Source organism: Mesocricetus auratus, unplaced genomic scaffold, assembly GCF_017639785.1.
Source record: "Mesocricetus auratus isolate SY011 unplaced genomic scaffold, BCM_Maur_2.0 Super-Scaffold_100018, whole genome shotgun sequence".
NCBI classification, from domain to species: Eukaryota; Metazoa; Chordata; class Mammalia; order Rodentia; family Cricetidae; genus Mesocricetus; species Mesocricetus auratus.
Genome location: NW_024429199.1, coordinates 23,016,761 through 23,036,021, shown reverse-complemented (window position 1 = coordinate 23,036,021; position 19,261 = coordinate 23,016,761). Strand labels below are relative to the sequence as shown.

The 19,261-nt window shown below is 43.1% G+C and overlaps 1 protein-coding gene across 2 annotated transcripts in view; it reads left to right on the top strand.

Annotated features, from left to right (window-relative positions):
- The first annotated feature begins 2,111 nt into the window (after positions 1-2,111).
- Stx7 (syntaxin 7) overlaps positions 2,112-19,261 on the top strand; it is a 38,436-nt gene continuing 21,286 nt past the window's right edge. The window contains exons 1-2 of one of the 2 annotated variants that reach the window (XM_040758302.1): positions 2,112-2,231; positions 9,083-9,232. In XM_040758302.1, the coding sequence (XP_040614236.1) occupies positions 9,148-9,232 (85 nt within the window). In that variant the 5' untranslated portion in view covers positions 2,112-2,231; positions 9,083-9,147. Of the gene's footprint in view, positions 2,238-9,082; positions 9,233-19,261 lie in introns of both variants that reach the window. The other variant, XM_040758301.1, reaches the window with a different exon arrangement.

Genomic DNA, 19,261 nt, shown 5'->3' with positions numbered 1-19,261 from the left:
GTGGAATTTTTATATAACTTTCAAAAATCTGTCGCATCTGCTGCACAGCCTGTATCCGAGAACGTGTGGAGGGTGTCAGGGATTGACAACACAGAGACTCGTTCAACCATGTAAAGAAAACTTTAAGCAGGCCCCAAAAAGGTTCAAGAAAACTTCCTAAGAAAGGCTCCTTCCAGAGAAGCTTCTGCTCTCTCCTCCACCCTGGCTGGTTCTGCTCTGACACCAAAAACTGATCTGGGCGGGTCAGAAGAGGCGGTTAGTCTTTGGACAAGGTCGAGGGCAGGGCGGTTTCGTGGGCAGGCCTTTTCCAGGACCTTATTGCCCCGGGCATTGTATTGTTCTTAGTAAACATGTTTTTAGTAAACATTGTCTTACAGCTGCCTACTCCCAGGCTGAAGGGGAAGTGGGTCTCTGCTCAAGGTCTGGTGTCCCCACAAAAATCCTACTCCTGTTTCCACTTCAAAAATCATTGCTGACTCTAAAATAAGGTCACCCATCTTTGGGCTGCCACTGTGCTCTGTACAGATCTCCACAACAGAACAGCTTATGGCGTCATGTGAAGGTCACCACTACCTCCATAGGAAAATGCCATACTCCATGAAAGACTTGATAGTTGGTGCAGGTAGACTCCCTGCAGACATTTGTTGAATGAGTCAGGAGGTAGGTAGGAAGGACTCCAGAGGCAGGATTAGGACTCAAGCCTGTGCTACTCTGAATTATTTGTGTGACTTGGAAGTGTTTCATGTTTCAGGTTCCTTAATCTGTGTAATGAGGAAACAGAACCAGGTTGTCTGAAAGGATCTCTGTGGCTTTAATAGTTAGCATGTCTTTTTATTACAGAGGTTGTTTCCTTGCCAGAGAATGATTTTTAAAATTATAACAATTTTGAAAAAAGGAGAGGCTTCAAACAGAAACTGAAATATGCTCAGTATCATGGAAAAACATATAATACCACTGTATCGGGCTGATATTTCTAACAGTTCACAGTGGGGACTATGGGTATAGCTCAGTGGTGGATCATCTTCCCAAAATGTGAGGCTTTGGGTTTGATCTGTAGCATCTCAAAGCAAAACCTCAAACAACCTAGCAAATGACACAGGGCTGTACTTCCGGCTACTCAGAAGGACAAGGCAAGATTGCAAGTTCAAGGCCTGACTGTGCTATAGAGTGAGACCAAGGTTAGTTTGGGCAACCTATGAAGACCCTGTTTCAAAAACAAAAGCCTGGGGATACAGAACACAGTTAAGGCCCTTGTTTCCCATGTGCAAGGTCCTTGGTTCTATCTCCAGTACCCGACAAAATAAAGCAGAACAAGCAGAACTTGAAAGTTCACAGTAGCTCTATCTGAATCCCATCGCTTTAAATGGGTGTAAGTCCTCTGACCAGGGAATCACTCCACTGTGTGGATCCTACTTGGTAGAGGAAGGGCTTTATCATCTTCGTATGCCTGCGTGTGTAAGACTGTGTGGTTCTGGTTCACAGTATTCTGGATTCCCTTCACCCCTACCCCCCACTTAAATTCTTCTGCACTTTGGTATCACGTGTTTTCATGCTCTTTTCAGAAAATAACACCGTCTCAATTATAGGCAAAGATTAAGGCAATCTATATTCTAATTAATTTGACAAAGAATTTCTTTCACCCCAGCCGCCGATGCTTCTCACTGTTGAATCATTCCGTGCACTTAAAGCCTGGGAAAACTGCATCCTTTATTTTGGATGATTGCGAACTAAGAAAACATCTTTACCAAATGAGCACCCAGAGGTGATTCTTCATTTATTCTTTCGTGGATTCAGCTAGAATTCCTTTAACAGTTTTTTTTTTTCCGGTGACATTTTAAAATGGGGTTGCTAATAAAGTCAACTGCAGAGTTGAGAACTGGGAAACAGGACGGACAGGAGTTGATGAGGCCTGAGTCCAGGGAGGATGGCGCTACCGAATGAAGAAGACAGCTCTCCTCTATCCCTACCTCTTCCCTTGCACGCAGGCCTTCACCATCAAAGTGTCAGGCTTCCAGGCAAGGCTCCCTAGCAATTTTGCTAGTCCCTTCAAGCTTTAGCGGTTATTGGCCAAAGGGAGAGAAGCGAACCCCGCCTCCTTCTTCCCTGGGCTGTCCCCTGAGCATGCGCAGTGGGCAGGCTTGCACCACCGCCCATCAGCTGAAGCTAGCCGCGGTGGTCTGTGGGCCCCAGGGTGACAGTGGCTGGAGGAGAAGGAGAAGGAAGCCGATGAGGTTAGGGTAAGAGGAGGTTGCAGAACCGGAGGGTTCGGGAGGGGCGCCCCAGAAGCGCAGTTCGCGGTGGCTGCTTTTGGGTGCGCGCAGAGTCGGGCTTCCCTGGGGCGCGGGGCCGGCGCCTCTGGGGCTCCCACGCCCCGCCGCGGACTCGGGGACGCGACGCGCTTGCACTCCCGGGCGCGCGGCGGGGAACACGGGCTGCCTGTCCGCTTTGGAGGCCGATCCCAAGGCCAGCTCCGCATTCTCTGTCAACTTCCCTTCCAGAACAGAAAAGCAAAAGCACTGGGCCCTGATCACCTGGCCATCGGTTATTTCTGCGGCCCCTTGAGTTTGCTGTGCTGCTGGCCGTGACTTCCACAAGCTAACTTTCTTTGACCTAAATTGTGCATGACTTTAATTGATTTACCCCAAAGACCCTTAACAAAAGTATTTCAAGAATTCGCATCTGTGTTTTCTAGGTTAAATTCAGAACAATAACAACAACAACAACAACAAAAGCTTGGGTAAGGGTGGAGAGGGAGGAAATAGCCTTCTAGTCAAATGCTAATTTTTCCCTTCTGATAATATACTTGGATTTTATATACATATCTCATTTTTTTGGTCGCTTCAGATCTTGTATTCTGGCAATAATTATCATTTATAGGTGATCCACAATCAGGAAAAAAAAAAAAACTAACCGTGAAACACTTCAGTTTGGTCCTGTTGGATGTGGGCATTTCTTTTAGGTGTACTCCGAGCTGCACTGGGCAGAGACTGATAAAAACTGTTAAATTGTGTCTTGTGATGTGAAAGCCTTTGGCTTGCTGCTTCCGAAGTTCACTCCAGACTTGTAACTAGTTAAGAATTAGACTGCAGTTTCCCAGTGTCTGGGGAAGTTAATGTGACACCATATTAACTCGTCTAAGTCATTTTTCCTTCAGGTAGTTTACTTCTTATATTCTTCCCGAATAGCAGTCATTACTAATTTTGATTCTTAGCCCAAGTTCATCCAAGTGCTGCTGGTTGAAAATTATTAATGATTTCGTTGAGGTATATGTAGTTCAATGGTGGATTGCTTGCTTTGTGCGCACGAGGTCCTGGCTCAGTCCTCAGCATTACAAACTATCATTGCTGTATCTACAATTATTATTAGATGGACACCTACAGTTAAGTCTGCATGGATTTTGCAGTGGTTCAGTGTAACTTGAAAGACTAATGTGTAAAACCATGGTGGGAAATTCTTGGTGAACTAAGCTAAATCCAAATAGTGTAGCATAATAGTTTAATTGATGAAGGAGCTGGGCTGAAGTGCACTGTGGTAGTTTGTGGAACGGAAACTGTGATGGAAGATGGAGTGTCCTCACTTCCAATGATGATGTCCTATGATTGATCCCTCTCTTGTTTTTGTTAGGCGCTGAAAGTAAACATTGTGTGTCTTTGGGTCTTTTAAGTACTAGGAATGGTTTGAAGCAGAAGGTACATTGACAGAGAGCAGTAGTTGTGACTTCTCATTTCACCTCTGGAGTTTCTAGCATGTGATAACAGCTTCCTGAGAAAAGGAGCTAGTGGTCACGTGAGCACCTTGGGGCGGGCCTTCTCGAGACAGGAAAATGGCACCCAGAAAAGTCAAGGCAGCAATAAACCTGACATGTAGTGTTTTAGGAATGTTAATATTTACTCTCAGGCTGGGTATGTGTTCTTAGGAAATTGGTGCACTTGTTCATTCCCACTACAAACATTGATTCCTGACCTATTTTGTAGCCAAGTACTAGAGAATGGAACAGGTCCACAATTTACATTTCACCTCACACTACACACACAATTAAAACCCTGGGAGACAAGGGAGAAGGAAGCCCAGTTTGTTACGATGGTATGTATGCATGATTATGAAAGTGAAACTGACCGTTTGTTTCAAGCAGGCTGGATTTTAAACCAGTTTATGCTTAGTGGAAGTCTTAAGGATTCAACAGTACGTACAGCAGTATCTCCAGGGCAGTACTTTACATTCAACATTCTGTGGCAAAAATGTCTCTGCTCATTTCTCTTTTGTTCTTTAGACACAGTCGTAAGACGGCTCTCATTGTGGGCGTTGCACTTTGATCGCCCTTCTCCTCTTTCACCTTAGAGTGTTTATATATCTTCATAAAAAGATAATTACTAAGATGTTGAGTTGAACACTGTCCAGTAGAACTTTCTGTGGTGATAGAAATGGACATGTGAGCTGTCCAAGCTGCTGGCCGCTGGCCACATACAATTTCTGAGCACTCGAAAGGTGGCTTGGGTGGCTTCCATTTTACTTAATTTACTGTAATAGTCCATGTCAATAGTAGCTACTCTCCAGGCAGCGCAGGCGCAGGTGATGAGTTATAGAATTATTTTGCGCAAGGACACTAGGAATTCCAAATGGGTTTGCAACAAGAATACTTTAGTGTCTTGCAGTTCAAGCTAGGTACTGGGGATGGTTATAGAGCACAAACATTTTATGGACATAGAATTAATTAGCTTACTTGTAAAAGTCATAAACTTTTAAGTCATTTATCGATAACTATGTATTTGTATGTTATTTTTCTTACGCAAAGATAGCATTGTATTTTATTAGAAGGGCCAACTCTTGTCTTATGAATGTCATCATTCACTAGCTGAACGGTACAGAAAGGGAGTGTGCTGCTTGGTGGTATTGCCTCCATCCACTTGTGCTCTTTGTTGAAGGAGTGAGGATAGCAAAACTACCTGTGGGCCCCCAGAAAGGTGGCGAGTTTGGCCGTGTAGTTGAATTGGTCCACCTGTCCTAAGTTATACAGAAAGCAGCAGGACTTAGTCTAGTGTTTGAGAAAATGTGAGCTCCCAGATTTATGTTCAGGATTACGGTCTTTCGCTTATCATAAACACGTTATTTGTTTACAGTGATGCCGCAGTGTCTTTGTGAGAAACTACAATGATAATCATACCGACTACGTAGGCTTTCGAGGAGATGATTGTAAGAAGCACCACGTGTAGAAAATATCCATCCCTTTCTCAGACCGCTGTTCCTTCATCACTCAAGGTTGCACTGAGGTGGCCACCTCCATACCCTTCCTCTGACAAATTCTGAACATGAGAAGAGCATAGCTCGTAGAATGGATGGAGCCCACTTGTGTCACCAGCAGGGGCATTCTCCAATTAGCTTGCTTGAGTCCAAGGATGAGAGCAACAGGCTGTGATTGTGACTGATTGACTGACTGATTTAACTTTTTTTTTTTTTTTTTTTTTTTTTTTTTGGTTTTTTGAGACAGGGTTTCTCTGTAGCTTTGGAGGCTGTCCTGGAACTCACTTTGTAGACCAGGCTGGCCTCGAACTCACAGAGATCCTCCTGCCTCTGCCTCCCGAGTGCTGGGATTAAAGGCGTGCGCCACCAACGCCCGGCTGATTTAACTTTTTGTAAATTAAAAAGAAAACCCTGAGGTTTGGACTAGTATATATGTACGTGGATTTTGAGAGTTAAGGGGCAGCCAAAATCCTTTGCATGAATTAGCAGGACTCTGATATTAGTCTCTTTAGGCGGGGGGAGAAATTAGCCTTCAGGGGAGTGTGTGGCTGTGTGTCTCTAATGAGGGCCCTGCAGGTGCAGGACCAAATGGGATCTGTCCTCTGTGTACAGTGGAAAAGCACTTTGTGCCTGGATGTGCATCTTATTTTGATTCTGGCAGGAGGCCCAGGCTCTAATTGTCTTGCCCAAGGTAGATATTTCTGGTTGCTGGTTATACTGGCAGCTTAACAGGCAGTTAGCGAGTTCTAGTAACTTTAAAGACAAATAGACACTGGGGAGAGAGTGTGCTAAGGGTGTGACTTGTAGATATGGATGTGAGACTTACTTTTGCCCATGGCTAAAGGAGTCATTCGCAGTGTGTTGATGGTAGCTGTAAACCACAGGTGTTTTGTAAGCCTGGCTGACAGAGAAAGATGCCACTAAACCAAGAGAAAATAGCCTTTGTCCATGTATTACAATATTATTTGTCAATTAAAAGGATTGAGGTACTCTGAGAGATGCTACAGCAAGATGGTCCTTGAAATCACAAGGAAGAGACACAAATCACTCAAAAGAACACATATTGTATGATTCTGCTTTTGTGAAACACCTGGAATAGAAAAGCATGCAAGCAGATTACTGGTTTTTATGGCTGAGAAAGTTGAGGACAGACAGGAAATGAAAAATGATGGGTAGGGACTTGCTTCTCAGAAATAATGTGCATTTTAAAAGTTACATGGTGATTGCCACTCGGCTCTGTTAACATTAAAAACCACTGGATTATAGGATTTAAATGGCTGGATTGAATGGTGTATGGATTATATCTTACTTTTTAAAGGATGGGGCTAGCAACCTGGCTCAGCAGGTAAGGGCACCTGCTGCCAAGCCTGATGACTTGAGTTTGATCCCCAGGACTCACAGGGAGGGAGGAGACAACCAACTCTTGAAAGTTGTCCTTTGATCTCCACACACAGTAGCACACACACACACACACACACACACACACACACACACACACATACATAGAAATGTTAAAAAATCTAAAGATATGAAAAGAGAGATCTAATCGGTTTAATTGGTTCATAGAATAATTAAAATGGCGTTAGAGTAATTACCAGGCCTAAGCTGATCTTGAACTCTAGGTCCTCACGATTTAACGACTTCAGTGCTGTGACTAAAGTGTAACATCACACCTACCTTTTCAGGTCTGGTCTTACTCAGCCTGGTTCCCAGCTCTCCACATGGAGTAGTCCTGGAAGGGAATGTCTTCCTGCTACCCTGTTGTTGTGGGTCAGCTGTTGTTTAAGGTTTGAATTTGCTTTTAATGAAATTGGTTTTGAGTCTCTGTTTATGACCTGGTTTGTGTGGAGCAAGGAAGGAGAGTGGAAAATATACCAAAGCTCTCAAGACTGTCTGATGACCAGGCACATTCCACAATGCACACAGCCAACTCAGCTGTGACACGTCCCTCCAGCACTATCCCTGTGTGCCTTCCCTACGATCATGCTCCTTGCTTGTGGATTCAACCCACCGGGCATCAAAAACATTACTTAGTTATATCAGTGTAGAACATACATACAGGGTTCTTTTTTAAAAATTTATTCCCTAAGTAATACACTGTAACAACCATGTACAAAACCTAAGAAACTTGAGCATAACCAGTTTTAGTGACCTTGTATTCTCATCTGTTGGAAATCATAGTGGTTTTTGTAGGATTATGGTCAAAGTAAACCTGGAAACCAAGACTCATACTTCTGAGATAATTATTCTCCATGTTAGCCAACACGGGTAACTTTGGAACCTGAACCCTAGGCTTAAATCTCACCTTCATCAATGGGTGGTTTTGTTACTTTGGACCAGTTACTTAATCGTTATAAGACATAGTTTGTGCCAAAGAACAGTTATGGAGGACTTTAAAGGGGGAGGTTGTAGACTCAGAAAGACAAACACAATATGTACTCACTCATAAGTAGATATTAGATGTAAAGCAAAGGATAACCAGACTACAATCCACAGCTTCATAGAACACATTGATCGCCCTGGGAAGGGAAATCAGATGGGATCTACAGGGTAAACTGGGGGTGGATGCTTGTAACAGGAGGGTATAAGATGGCTGAGCTCAGGAGAGATGCAGCAGAAGAGCAATGAAAGGGATATCTTAACAGAGAGAGTCACTGTGGGCTTAGGGAGAAGCCTGGTCCTAGGGTAATTCCCAAGAATCCACAAGGAGGACCCCAGCTAAGACACCTAGGAGTAGTGGAGAAAATGCCCAAATTGGCTTACCCCTGTAATCAGATTGATGACTACCCTGTCATCATAGAGCCTTCATCTAGTAATTGATGGAACCAGATGCAGAGATCCACAATCAAGAACTAGGCTGAGCTCTGGGAATCCAGTCAAAGAGAGGGAGGAGGGAATAGATAAGGAAGGGAGGTCAGGATCATGATGGAGAAATCTACAGAGTCAGCTGAACCAAGCTTGTGGAAACTCATGAACTCTAGCCCTATAACTGTGGAGACTCGAGGTGACCTAACTAGGTCCACTGTATGTGGGAGACAGTTCTGAGGCTTGGACTGTCAGAGGGACCCCTGGCAATAGGACCATGGTACAAAACTGATACATGAGCTAACTTGGAGCCCATCCCATAGGGTGGGATCCCATGCCCAGTGGCAGTAGGACCACGATATAATCCTGGTACGTGAGCTAGCTTTTGGAGCCTACTCCCTGTGGTGGGATGCCGTGCTCAGCCTTATTGCCTGGGAGAGGGGCCTGGCTCTTCCCCAGCCTGTTGTGTCAGCCTATGTTGACTCCTCATGGGAGTCCTTACCTGTGAGGAGGAGTGGACTGGAAGTGGGCTGCAGGGGGGAGGTGAGAGGGGATGAGGGGAGGTAAGGGGAGTAGGAGGTTGAACTGTGGTTGGAATGTAAAATGAAATTTTAAAAAATGGCCAAAAAAGGGGAGGTTTTGAAGTTAAGCTGGACAGCTGTGTGAACTATTTTCATTTCACGGATATATAGTAACTGTTAGGTCATTCCTCTCTTTCCCTTTCTGGGTTGCCTTCCACTGATATGAGCCATGAATCATTTGGTCCAGGGCTAGCCACCAGCTTCCCCTTCCTTGGATACATATCATTTATCTTTTCCACATGTTCTAGATCCCTCCCATTGGTCTTCATTTCTAAGCCTTTGTTCTCCATATTAATCATACAAAAGTATACAACTTACATGTTTATGCTTGATAAATGCTTTTTAGAAAACTTTTAGTAATTTTCCTTTTCCAACCCTCTTGTCTCCCAGGTAGGTAATTTGGTAAATGTACAGAAATGATTTCAAAAATATAATTGTGCAACTTTTATATTTTTTAGGTGACTCCTAGAAAACCACACAGCCCACTTGCATCTGATGAAATCAGCCAGTCAGGCAACCGGCCATGTCTTACACTCCAGGGATTGGTGGGGATCCTGCCCAGCTGGCACAGCGCATCTCTTCTAACATCCAAAAGATCACACAATGCTGTGAGTTCCATTTCAAATAGACTTCACTGCTGTTTCCAATTCTTAATTGAGCTTGAGAGTAAACATGATAAAACTCCAGCAATTCAGGGAGGAGGGAGAAAGGTGCATCCTTCTAAGGACGCGTTTGAAGAGACTAGAGCTCTTTAGAGTAAGTCTGGGCATAATTTAGTACAAGAGCAGAGTGCCAGCGCAGGCCCAGGCTGTATTGTTTCACTAACAGAATAAAGATTTGCAGGTCCATGCTTGTATTTACTCTGAGACCACCTGGTTCTTGAAGTTGAGATCTGTTGGTTTAGTCTCATAGGCTAAGCTCTAATGAGTACTAGTAACAGGTCAAAAAATTTATACTTAATAAGAGTAAAATCTGAGCAGATAGGGCTTAGGCTAATTTCACACCTGCAAATATGTGGTATAACATGAAAAGAGGCAGGAAAGAAATAAGCATGCACTTTAGTTCCTTTCTGTGTTGCTGTAACAAAATACACAAGATGGACAGGTTATAAAGGAATCTGTTATTTAGCGACAGTTTGGGAGGACAAAGAACACAGCACCAGCATCTTCTTGACTCCTGGTGAGGACCTGTCGACACAAGATGTCACATGGCAGGAAGAGAAGCGGGAGAGTGAGGTGAGGTAGCCACACTCGTGTTGTGAGGACCAACCTAGCTCAGAGAGACCGAGAAATGTATTAATCACCTCTCAGCCGGCCCTCCCAACACCACTGCTTCGGGGATCAAGCCTTAACATGACATTCAAACTGTGGCAGGAAGGGATATTAATCTGTGGAGAGAGAAATTATGCAAGATGGTGTAGATGGTGAACTTCCCTTGCTACAGAGACAGCAAGTCAGCGGAAACAGACCCAATTTACCCATTGGCACCTGTACGTGTGTGCATATGCATAGGCATACAGGCTTTGATTTTCAACCTAGTTCCTGAATTACAGCTAATCATACTCTTCAGACCATTCTAGGCATCATTCTCTCAGTGCTTTGGGGCATTGCCAGAACTCTTTTTTTTTTCTTTTTCTTTCTGAGACAGGTTCTCACTATATGTATCTGACTCAGAACTTGCTGTGCAGACCAGGCTGGCCTGGAACTCACAGAGATTCACCTGTTTTTGCCTCTAGAGTGCTGGGATTAAAGGTGTACATCACCACATATGACACCAGAACTCCTTGACTTCATGTTAATATACTTTTATTCTTCAACCTTGTCAACATTCGAACACACTACTAAAATGCAGAATGTTTTCAAATGAGCCTACCTTTTTTTTTTTTAACTTAATCACTTACCCCTCGATACTACTGTTCTACACAAGTGATTTAAATGAGATGCCCATGTACTTTGGAGGTCAAGGGAATAAAGTTACAATCTAGATGATTCTAGAAGCTACTGATGTCTACTTTGACTTGGAGTAATTTGTGTTTTCTTTGGCTGTTGTCAGGGGAGCCAGGAAGGAGTAGCATTGCACGTCAGGCTATTCATGACAGGCAGTTAAGACTATCATCAAGACTATCCCAGCTTCGTGCTCTTCTGGTTTCAGATTTCTCTGATCACTCCATGGCTTCCTTGCTGCTTGTACAAAACACTGATTGGCTTCAGGTGAATGTAATCATCTACGTGAAGGTTAAGGAGGTTGACAGTTCAGTTTACTCATATGGAAAATCCAGACCTTTTGCAAGAAAGGATGCCAAAATAGAATAGGTCCTCTTGGCTCATATCATTAAATGGTGCCAGGAATTCAAGAGGCTGAAGAGTGACTTTACCACTCTGAGATTAGAGAAGTGGCAAGCACAGACAGTATAGGAGGTACCTGAACTGGACACGGTGGACGCTTGGACTGGAAGGAGGAAAGGGCTAGTTTAAATCAGGCTGTGCTGCTGAGAAAGTTGTTCCAGCCAGATGACACACGATAATCTGCCCCAGGTTTGACTACTACAGTGTGGATGACAGCTAAATATGCAACCTAATTATAATCCCTAGCACTCTTGGATCGTGCAGAAGGCTTCCCCCAACTGTTCCCAACTCTTAAGACGGGGTCAAACTGAACCTCATGGTCCAGGCCCATAATTCCAGATACTCAGGAGTCTGAGGCAAGAACATTGCAAGCTCAAGGCTTGCCTGGGCTACAGAGGAAGTTCAAGTCCAGCCTGTGCAACTTAGTGAGATCCCTGTCTCAAAGTAAAAGAGTAAAAAGAGGTCTATGGATACAGTTCAGTGATAGGGCTTTTAGTTAGCATGTGCATGGCCCTAGATTCAATTCAAATAATTAAGATAATTTTTAAATGAAGACTGAGATCATTAAATCAAGAAAAGATTTAACCGTTCTCTTCAGATATGGAAGATACTGTCTGTCAAGCATGAAACCGAAGCCCCATATACTGTATACCGGGGCAGCTACACAATTTCACAGCTACTGGGAATTAGACCCCAAGCTGAGAAGGAGGAAGGGCTTTGGAATAATCCAAATTGCTAAAGGATGGCTTTGTCTCTCAAGAGTGACTGTTGTTACCAAGAGACTAGAAAGAGTGGCCAGATAAGCCCTTATTCAGAAATTTATATATTCAAGTGATGTCTCAGACTAAGTGACTTTCTATTGTGATACTCTGTGTGGTACTCTCTACAGTAGTTCTTTAAGTATCTGTTGCACATTAGACACTGTTTCAGATCATGTGACTGTGGCTGTAAACAAATATAAGGTCCTGTCTTCATAGTGTATAGTGGAGTCAGAAGCAACATGTGTTATAAAAGTTAATAAGCAACACAGTCTCCCATGAGGGAAATATAGTGAAAACGATGGGATAGCAGGCAGCTGGGGTGCTTTGTTGCTTAGATGCACCCTGGATGTAAGAGGAAGGCCTGACAGAGAGAGATACAGGAGTAAGCTGCATGAAGATTATCAGTAACGAACATCTCAAAGCAGTTAAGAGCTTGAGTTGCTCACAACATAGGGAGAAAGAACAAACTTCCATGTCCAAAGCACAGGATTTGAGGCTAGAGTTGCTGCTGGAGGCAAATCAGAGGAGGCTGGGTGAGTTGCCTAGGACTTTGCTCTGCAGAGAGCACAAGGCAGTGAAATCACTCAAAGCTCATGAGGAGTAGAGACAAGGAGATCTGCACTTAGAAAGGACCACTGGGGTTGTTACTTAGAGCACAGATGTGAGGAGAACACCAGGGCATATTTTGGTCTTTGTAGAGGTCTACTGAGAGATTTTTGTCATGTGTCGGGCTGCATGGTGAGCCATGAAGAAAGAGTGTGTTTAGACACAGAGCCAGGAGGACTTGGAGGTGCGTGTGGGCAGGCCGGGAGGCAAGCAGAGGAGTCATACTTTTTGCATAGAGTGTAGGATGAGATGAGAAAGACTGCCATCCAGGATGAGTTGGGGAGGATTATGCTTCCTTCTAGTAGATTGTTTTTATTTTTACTACAGTCCTGGGGAAGTTTGCTGCCACTGGATCACTTCACCCATGGCCAAGTAAACTTTGAAATGTCTTTTGGACCTCCATATGGAGATATCAGACAGTTGAGATACATGAATTTAGAAACTGGGAACCCTGTCACAATTTGGAATTTAGAATATGGGATCACAGCACAAGTGATATTTAAAACCTTGGATCTGAATTAAGTCCAAAAGGATTCAGAGTAAAAGAATGGGGTGTTAAGAACTGTGGAAGTCAGGAAGAAAGCAGCATGAAGAATTTGAGGGACCAGAGAACCAAGGACAAAATAAATATGAGATAGCTTACTAGAAATCAAAACAAGATTTTTAAAAAAAGAATGTTGAGGCTTCATCTATGTTTAATGCTGCTGAGGTTCTGGGGCGGGGTAGGCGGAGAAGTAGAGAATTACATTGGGCAAATGGCGCTGAATAGTAATCTCATGTCTGTATTCCCAGTGTGGGGTAAAAAAGAGCTATGTTCATTTAAAAAAATATCCCAGACTTCTGCTCACCCATGCCTATCTGCCAGGAGTGTGTTTGATCTTGGGATTGTTCTGTTTGAGAAAGAAAGGATGAATCACCATCTTGTAAGCAACTGACTGACTCTGCCTTGGAAGTATATTATAGTCAGAGCAGCAGTTGTATTTTTCTACTTGAAAAGGAGAACTCTAGAACTTTAGAGTGTAATTGTAAAAGAAATGACTTTCAAGGCCAGAGGGGACTGGGAATGTAACTCTAGAGCAGGAATTCTCAACCTTTGGGTCACGACCCTTTGGGGGATCAAATGACCCTTTCACTGGGGTCTGTAAATGGAGTTCTTAATTGGTCTCAATAATCAAACCTGGAGTCATACACAGAGGAAAATGCTGAGCGAGAAGAACAAGCAAGTCAAAGTTTCTGTTCCCGCTTCTATCCTCTTTCCCCCAGCTATGTCACTTCCTGTCTGTCTGTGCAGACCTCCAGTCCTCTATGGCAAGCTCCATCCTCTGATCTTCAGACAAACTTTATGTGTACAAGCAAGATAACGCCACAGGGGTCTCCCAAGACCATTGGAAAACACAGATATTTACATTATGATTCATAACAGTAGCAAAATCACAGTTATGAAATAGCAATGAAAACATTTTTATGGTTGGGGTCACCCCACATGAAGAACTGTATTAAGGGGTCGCAGCCTCAGGCAGGTTGGGAACCACTGCTGGACAGAGTGGTTTGCCTTTCAACCCCTCTGCAAGGTGAAGCCAGGGGTGATACTGGCGGAAGTATAATCCTCTTCTGAGTCCCTTTGCCTTTCAGTGAAACAGGAAGTAAAAGCATCATGTAAGGAAAGAGAGGAAAGGGAGGGCTTGTATGGTGTGAACTGAGGTAGTGAGCCGGGGAGGCCGAGAAGGACTGATTTCCTTGGTTGAATGCAAACCTGAGCCTCGTTCACGGTGTTAGTGACCAGCACCGCTGTGCACGTTTTCCTATTCTGAAGTTCGGTGTCTGAAAGAAAGGGAGTTCAGAGTGAAACTCCGTGAGTGGTCCACGTCTCGCCGGCCGTTCTGTAAGAGCTGTGCAGACACACACGGAAGTGAAAGGCAGAAGTGTGAAATTTCAGTTCTCTTTCCCCCAGCCTGACAGTGCTATTAATACAGACAGACTTGGTGGGATGAGGTGTTCTCTGCACCGTAGGTCGCTTCTTCCTTTGACAACATTTGCATCTTTTAACTTGTGTCCTTCCAGATTGCCTGGTTTTATAAATGAGTCCAGGGAAGGTATTGTGAGTAATGTTGCTAGAGGGTGGGCATCTGCTCAAACAGAACCCGAGGCTTCCTGGGACTGCCGTGGGAAAAGTTTATGTTCCTGCTAGTCTTGATCAAATAAATAAAGACTTACACAAATATTGAGTCTTGTAGCTTATTTTATGCCAAAAATAAAACAATCAATTTTTTTATTATTAGGGAAACCCAAGAATAACAGCAAGAATGTATTTTTTTTCTCTTAACAGTATTCTGGGAATTCTGTTTTACAAAGCACAGGATAGATTTTGTTTTTGAAGTAGTGGGTGTTGAATTGAAGGCCTTATACATGTGAAGCAAGTGTTCTACCACTCAGCTGTGCCTCCAGAATCCTTAGCCCCAAAACAAAGCATTTTAAACTTAAATGGTTTTTGCTATTCAATCACTTTTTTGAAGGGGATCTTTACTGTTATGAATCTGCTTCATTAGGAAACATTTATACTATGGCAGTGATATAATTTATACTAAACAAAGTATTTAGACATTGTGTATGCATATATTAACAGGTATAAGCTACATATTGCAGATGTTTGCTTACTTTGAAACAATCTGACCTTTCAGTGACAAGCTGAATAGATGGAACGTGCTAGAACTTTATGGATTTCTATATGAACTCTAATATGGAACATTAAAATGATGTAGCAGATATTTTTATGCCTTGGTGTAGGCTGTTGGTAAGACATGTGTGCCGCCAGCCTTCCCTTCTGTGCCTGTATGCCATAGGCAGTGCTTTCTGTCCCAGCCTTGATATGGCATCTACTCTTGCCTAGCTCAAGGTTTCTGAGAGCTGTTCCCAGCAGGCTAGAGTCACTGTGCAAACGAGTCTCCTAGGTCTAGAAACTCAGCGTGTGACTCAGAAAAGCTTGAGCTGATGTTCAAAAGTAGCATTTTCATTAGAATGTCTGGAATTGGGATATTCACTCATTACCTTCTCTTGTCCTCAGTATTTTCCTTGAGACAACTTCTGTCTGTGACATATGAGGTCAGCAAGCCTTTGAGGACTGGCCAGAGAATGGTGTTTTTACATGGGCCATTCATGCTTCCTCAAAGACCTCATAGGAAAAAAAATGTCTTTAGAACACAAAAGAGAACTTGTATTTTGGACGAACAGAAGAACTGTATTGAAATCTTCAGCAGAACATCTTTTTCTTTAAAAAGTTGGCATCCATTTATTATTAAGTGGTGTAGATGACTGACGGGTGTGCAGTCATCACTATCCACCACCGTATCATGAAGATCAGGTAGCCCCCAACGTCCTTTGCATGCTTACCCTTCCTCCCTGTCCATCAAGGACAAGCAAGACCTCAAGTTTTCAGCATCACTGATTGATTAATTTACCGGATTCTTCAGGTTCATCTTCAGGTAGAGTTAATTTGTGTGTGTGTGTGTGTGTGTGTGTGTGTGTGTGTGTGTGTGTTGGGCTTCACTCTTTCTTGAGTCTGTGAGATGCATCTATTTGTCTATATGTCATTTGTAGCATTCCTTATTCTAATATTTATACCACAGCATACCCTTTCTACTATCTGCAAACATAAGTCTTTGCGTTTTGCTGTTGTTTTTTGTTTCTGCCCTTAACTGTTATAAGCAACGTTGCTTCTGTTACTGGGTTGGTAGGTTAGGATTTGTGCATGATAGGTGTTGGAAACAACAAAAAGCTTCCTGAAGTGCTTGTTCCACCAGCAGGTGTGTCAGAGTTCACATAGTTCCAATCCTGTTCCAACTGTCAACAGCCTAAAGTTTTATTCATTTCAGCAAGGTTCTTATCTCGCTGTGGCTTAATTTGCATCTCTCTAATTTAAATCGGGATTTTTGAGAAAGTAGCTGTTAGGAAACTCAGAGGTCAGAACATCCCGTAAGCCAGCAAGCCATGTGTGTGTCTGAATGTGTGTGTCAAGCCATGTGGGTGTCTGAATGTGTGTGTCAAGCCATGTGTGTGTCTGAATGTATGTGTCAAGCCGTGTGTGTGTCTGAATGTGTGTGTCAAGCCATGTGTGTGTCTGAATGTGTGTGTCAAGCCATGTGTGTGTCTGAATGTGTGTGTCAAGCCATGTGTGTGTCTGAATGTGTGTGTCAAGCCATGTGGGTGTCTGAATGTGTGTGTCAAGCCATGTGGGTGTCTGAATGTGTGTGTCAAGCCATGTGGGTGTCTGAATGTGTGTGTCAAGCCATGTGTGTGTCTGAATGTGTGTGTCAAGCCATGTGGGTGTCTGAATGTGTGTGTCAAGCCGTGTGTGTCAAGCCGTGTGTGTCAAGCCATGTGGGTGTCTGAATGTGTGTGTCAAGCCATGTGGGTGTCTGAATGTGTGTGCCAAGCCATGTGGGTGTCTGAATGTGTGTGTCAAGCCATGTGTGTGTCTGAATGTATGTGTCAAGCCGTGTGTGTCTGAATGTGTGTGTCAAGCCATGTGGGTGTCTGTACCTTTCCTGAGATGAGAGACAGCATAGGCGCTTGCACAAGCTCTTTCTTTCCTAGAGTGTGGTTTTCTTGGGTTTTATGGGTGGATTATGGTCTTTTTCTAATTTATAAAGCATCACAACCAGTGTCTGGGGGACTCCTCAGAACTCTTCTTACTTGTGCAGGGTTGTGCTTTTCTGCCAAGAGGCCGTTTATCTTGAGATCTGCCATGCATGTTTACAAGATCCCAGAATGGAAGCAGCATTCATAAGAGCGGCTACAGTAGCTGTTCTTAGTCTTCTAATGCTGTGACCGTTAGGGTTCCTCCTGTTGAGGTGACCTCCTACCATAAAATTATTTCATTGCTACTTCATAACTGTAATTTTTCTATGAATTGTAATGTAAGTATCTGATATGTAGGATATCTGATATGTGGTCCCAAAGGAGTTACAATCCACAGGTTGAGAACTGCTGGGCTAGAGTACCACTAGGATTATGTAGTATTTTATGGTAGTTAAAGGTAGGGGTTATAGGCGTAGATGGTTTTAGGGTTAATCACGCCAGGATTAATTTAAGAACTGAAAGAACTTGATAAATGGAATCTAGAATAACTATAAAACAGTGTTTGAGGAAAAAAGTCCATACATAGTTGTTGTAGTTAAGTCTATGCCATTAGTGGATAGTTCCATACCCAATGTCACACAGGTAGCCCTACTTACATTCTGTGGGACAAAACCAAAAGTAATGGGTATGGGAAAGAGATCTATAAAGACGTATGGCTGGCAAAAACAGAAGAGCAATGAGAGGCTGAAGAGGGAGTTACCAGAATGTATTATATACATGTGTGAAATTGTCAGAGAATAAAATTTATCAATAGAAAATAGAACTCTGGCACTTGAGTATTTTTGGTTTTCAAAGATAATCTTAGGTGGCTAAAAACTTTCCAAAAACAAGCTAATCAAAGCCACTGGTAACAAAATCTTCCCGCTGGGGGCTGGAGAGATGGCTCAGCAGTTAAGAATACTTGCTGCTCTTGCAGAGCACTGGGGGTCAGTCCCCAGCACACACATGGTGACTCCCAAACATCTGTAACTCCAGTTTCAGGGGATGTAACACCCTCTTCTGACCCTCGTGGGTACTGCATGCACACAATACACAAACATACATGGAAGCAAAACACTCACACACATAAAATAGGAAGTAAACAACTCTCAAAAGAAAAAAAATGAGAACAACCTTCCCATCAGAATGTGAATGCAGAAGTTTCTGCTAAAGCGTGGGTAATAAGATCACATGTGCTTTCCTGTGTAGATTTGTTTTCAGAAGCTCTTTGGGAAGCTCAAGTAAAAACTTGAGCCTCTGCTATAAATATTAAATGTAGATAACATTAAATGTAGATAAATGCTTTATGTCTAGTCATTTGTTTCATGTTTTAATCATATGTCTCCTATAGACTCAACTATTTCCTTACATAATCTTAATTAGAATTTTAAAAGAAGCACAGTGTCCCTGTGCTGTTCGTTAACTGTTCTTACTTCACACCTACTGTTCTTGTTTATTGAGAAGAATCTCTGCTTAGAACATGACTCCATAAAGTTCTTAGGACTTTCAAATGAGGTACGATGTCTCTATAAAAGTGTAGTTTTTTAAGTGGGAGTGGATCTGGAAGAATGGGGGGAGGAGTTAGGAGTGAGTCTAGTTCAAATACACTGTCTGACATTCTCCAAGAATTAACAAAAATATTTTTTAAACTGTAGGTCATTTTGTTGGTCTGGGAGGAAATACGTTCCGGTTTAGTGAAGAGACGCTAGTTTTTTCCCCTTAATACATGACTGTACAAAAGAGAAGCCAGTGTCTTGACTTTTCTCTTTGGAGTCGGAGTAAGCCTTTCCTGTAAAAAGCACTCCAGTCCCAAGAAGTGAGCAGATTTACTTGGAAATGGGAAGTGATTTTCTCCAGGGGTCTTCTGGAAGAAAAAGAAGGTGGTTAGTGGAGAAAAAGGAGTTGAAACCTCGCCCCTTCCTCCTGTGCAGTCTAATGTAACAATTTCTCTTCCCACAGCCTCTGAACATATGTGGTTGGTATTATCTCTACCCCCTTGCATAACAACAACTTTGGTGTTGTCATAATTTTGTCATGCTTCAATTGTTGACACAGTACAGAGATTATTTTTTATCCATGGAAATCTTAAAGGGAAAGACACCTTTTTTATTCTCTAGTGACTTGTCCTACAGGTCGAGCGCGACTGCTCCCTGTGAAGCATGAATACACACTTACTTGGCTTCTGTACTAAATTCTTAGTTCGTGGCTGTAAGGTATTTCCTGGAACTTTCTCACTTCCCTGTGTGTGAATCATCTATGGACTGGTGCCCTGAGCATGAACTCTCTTCCCTTTGGTACCTATCGTACACAC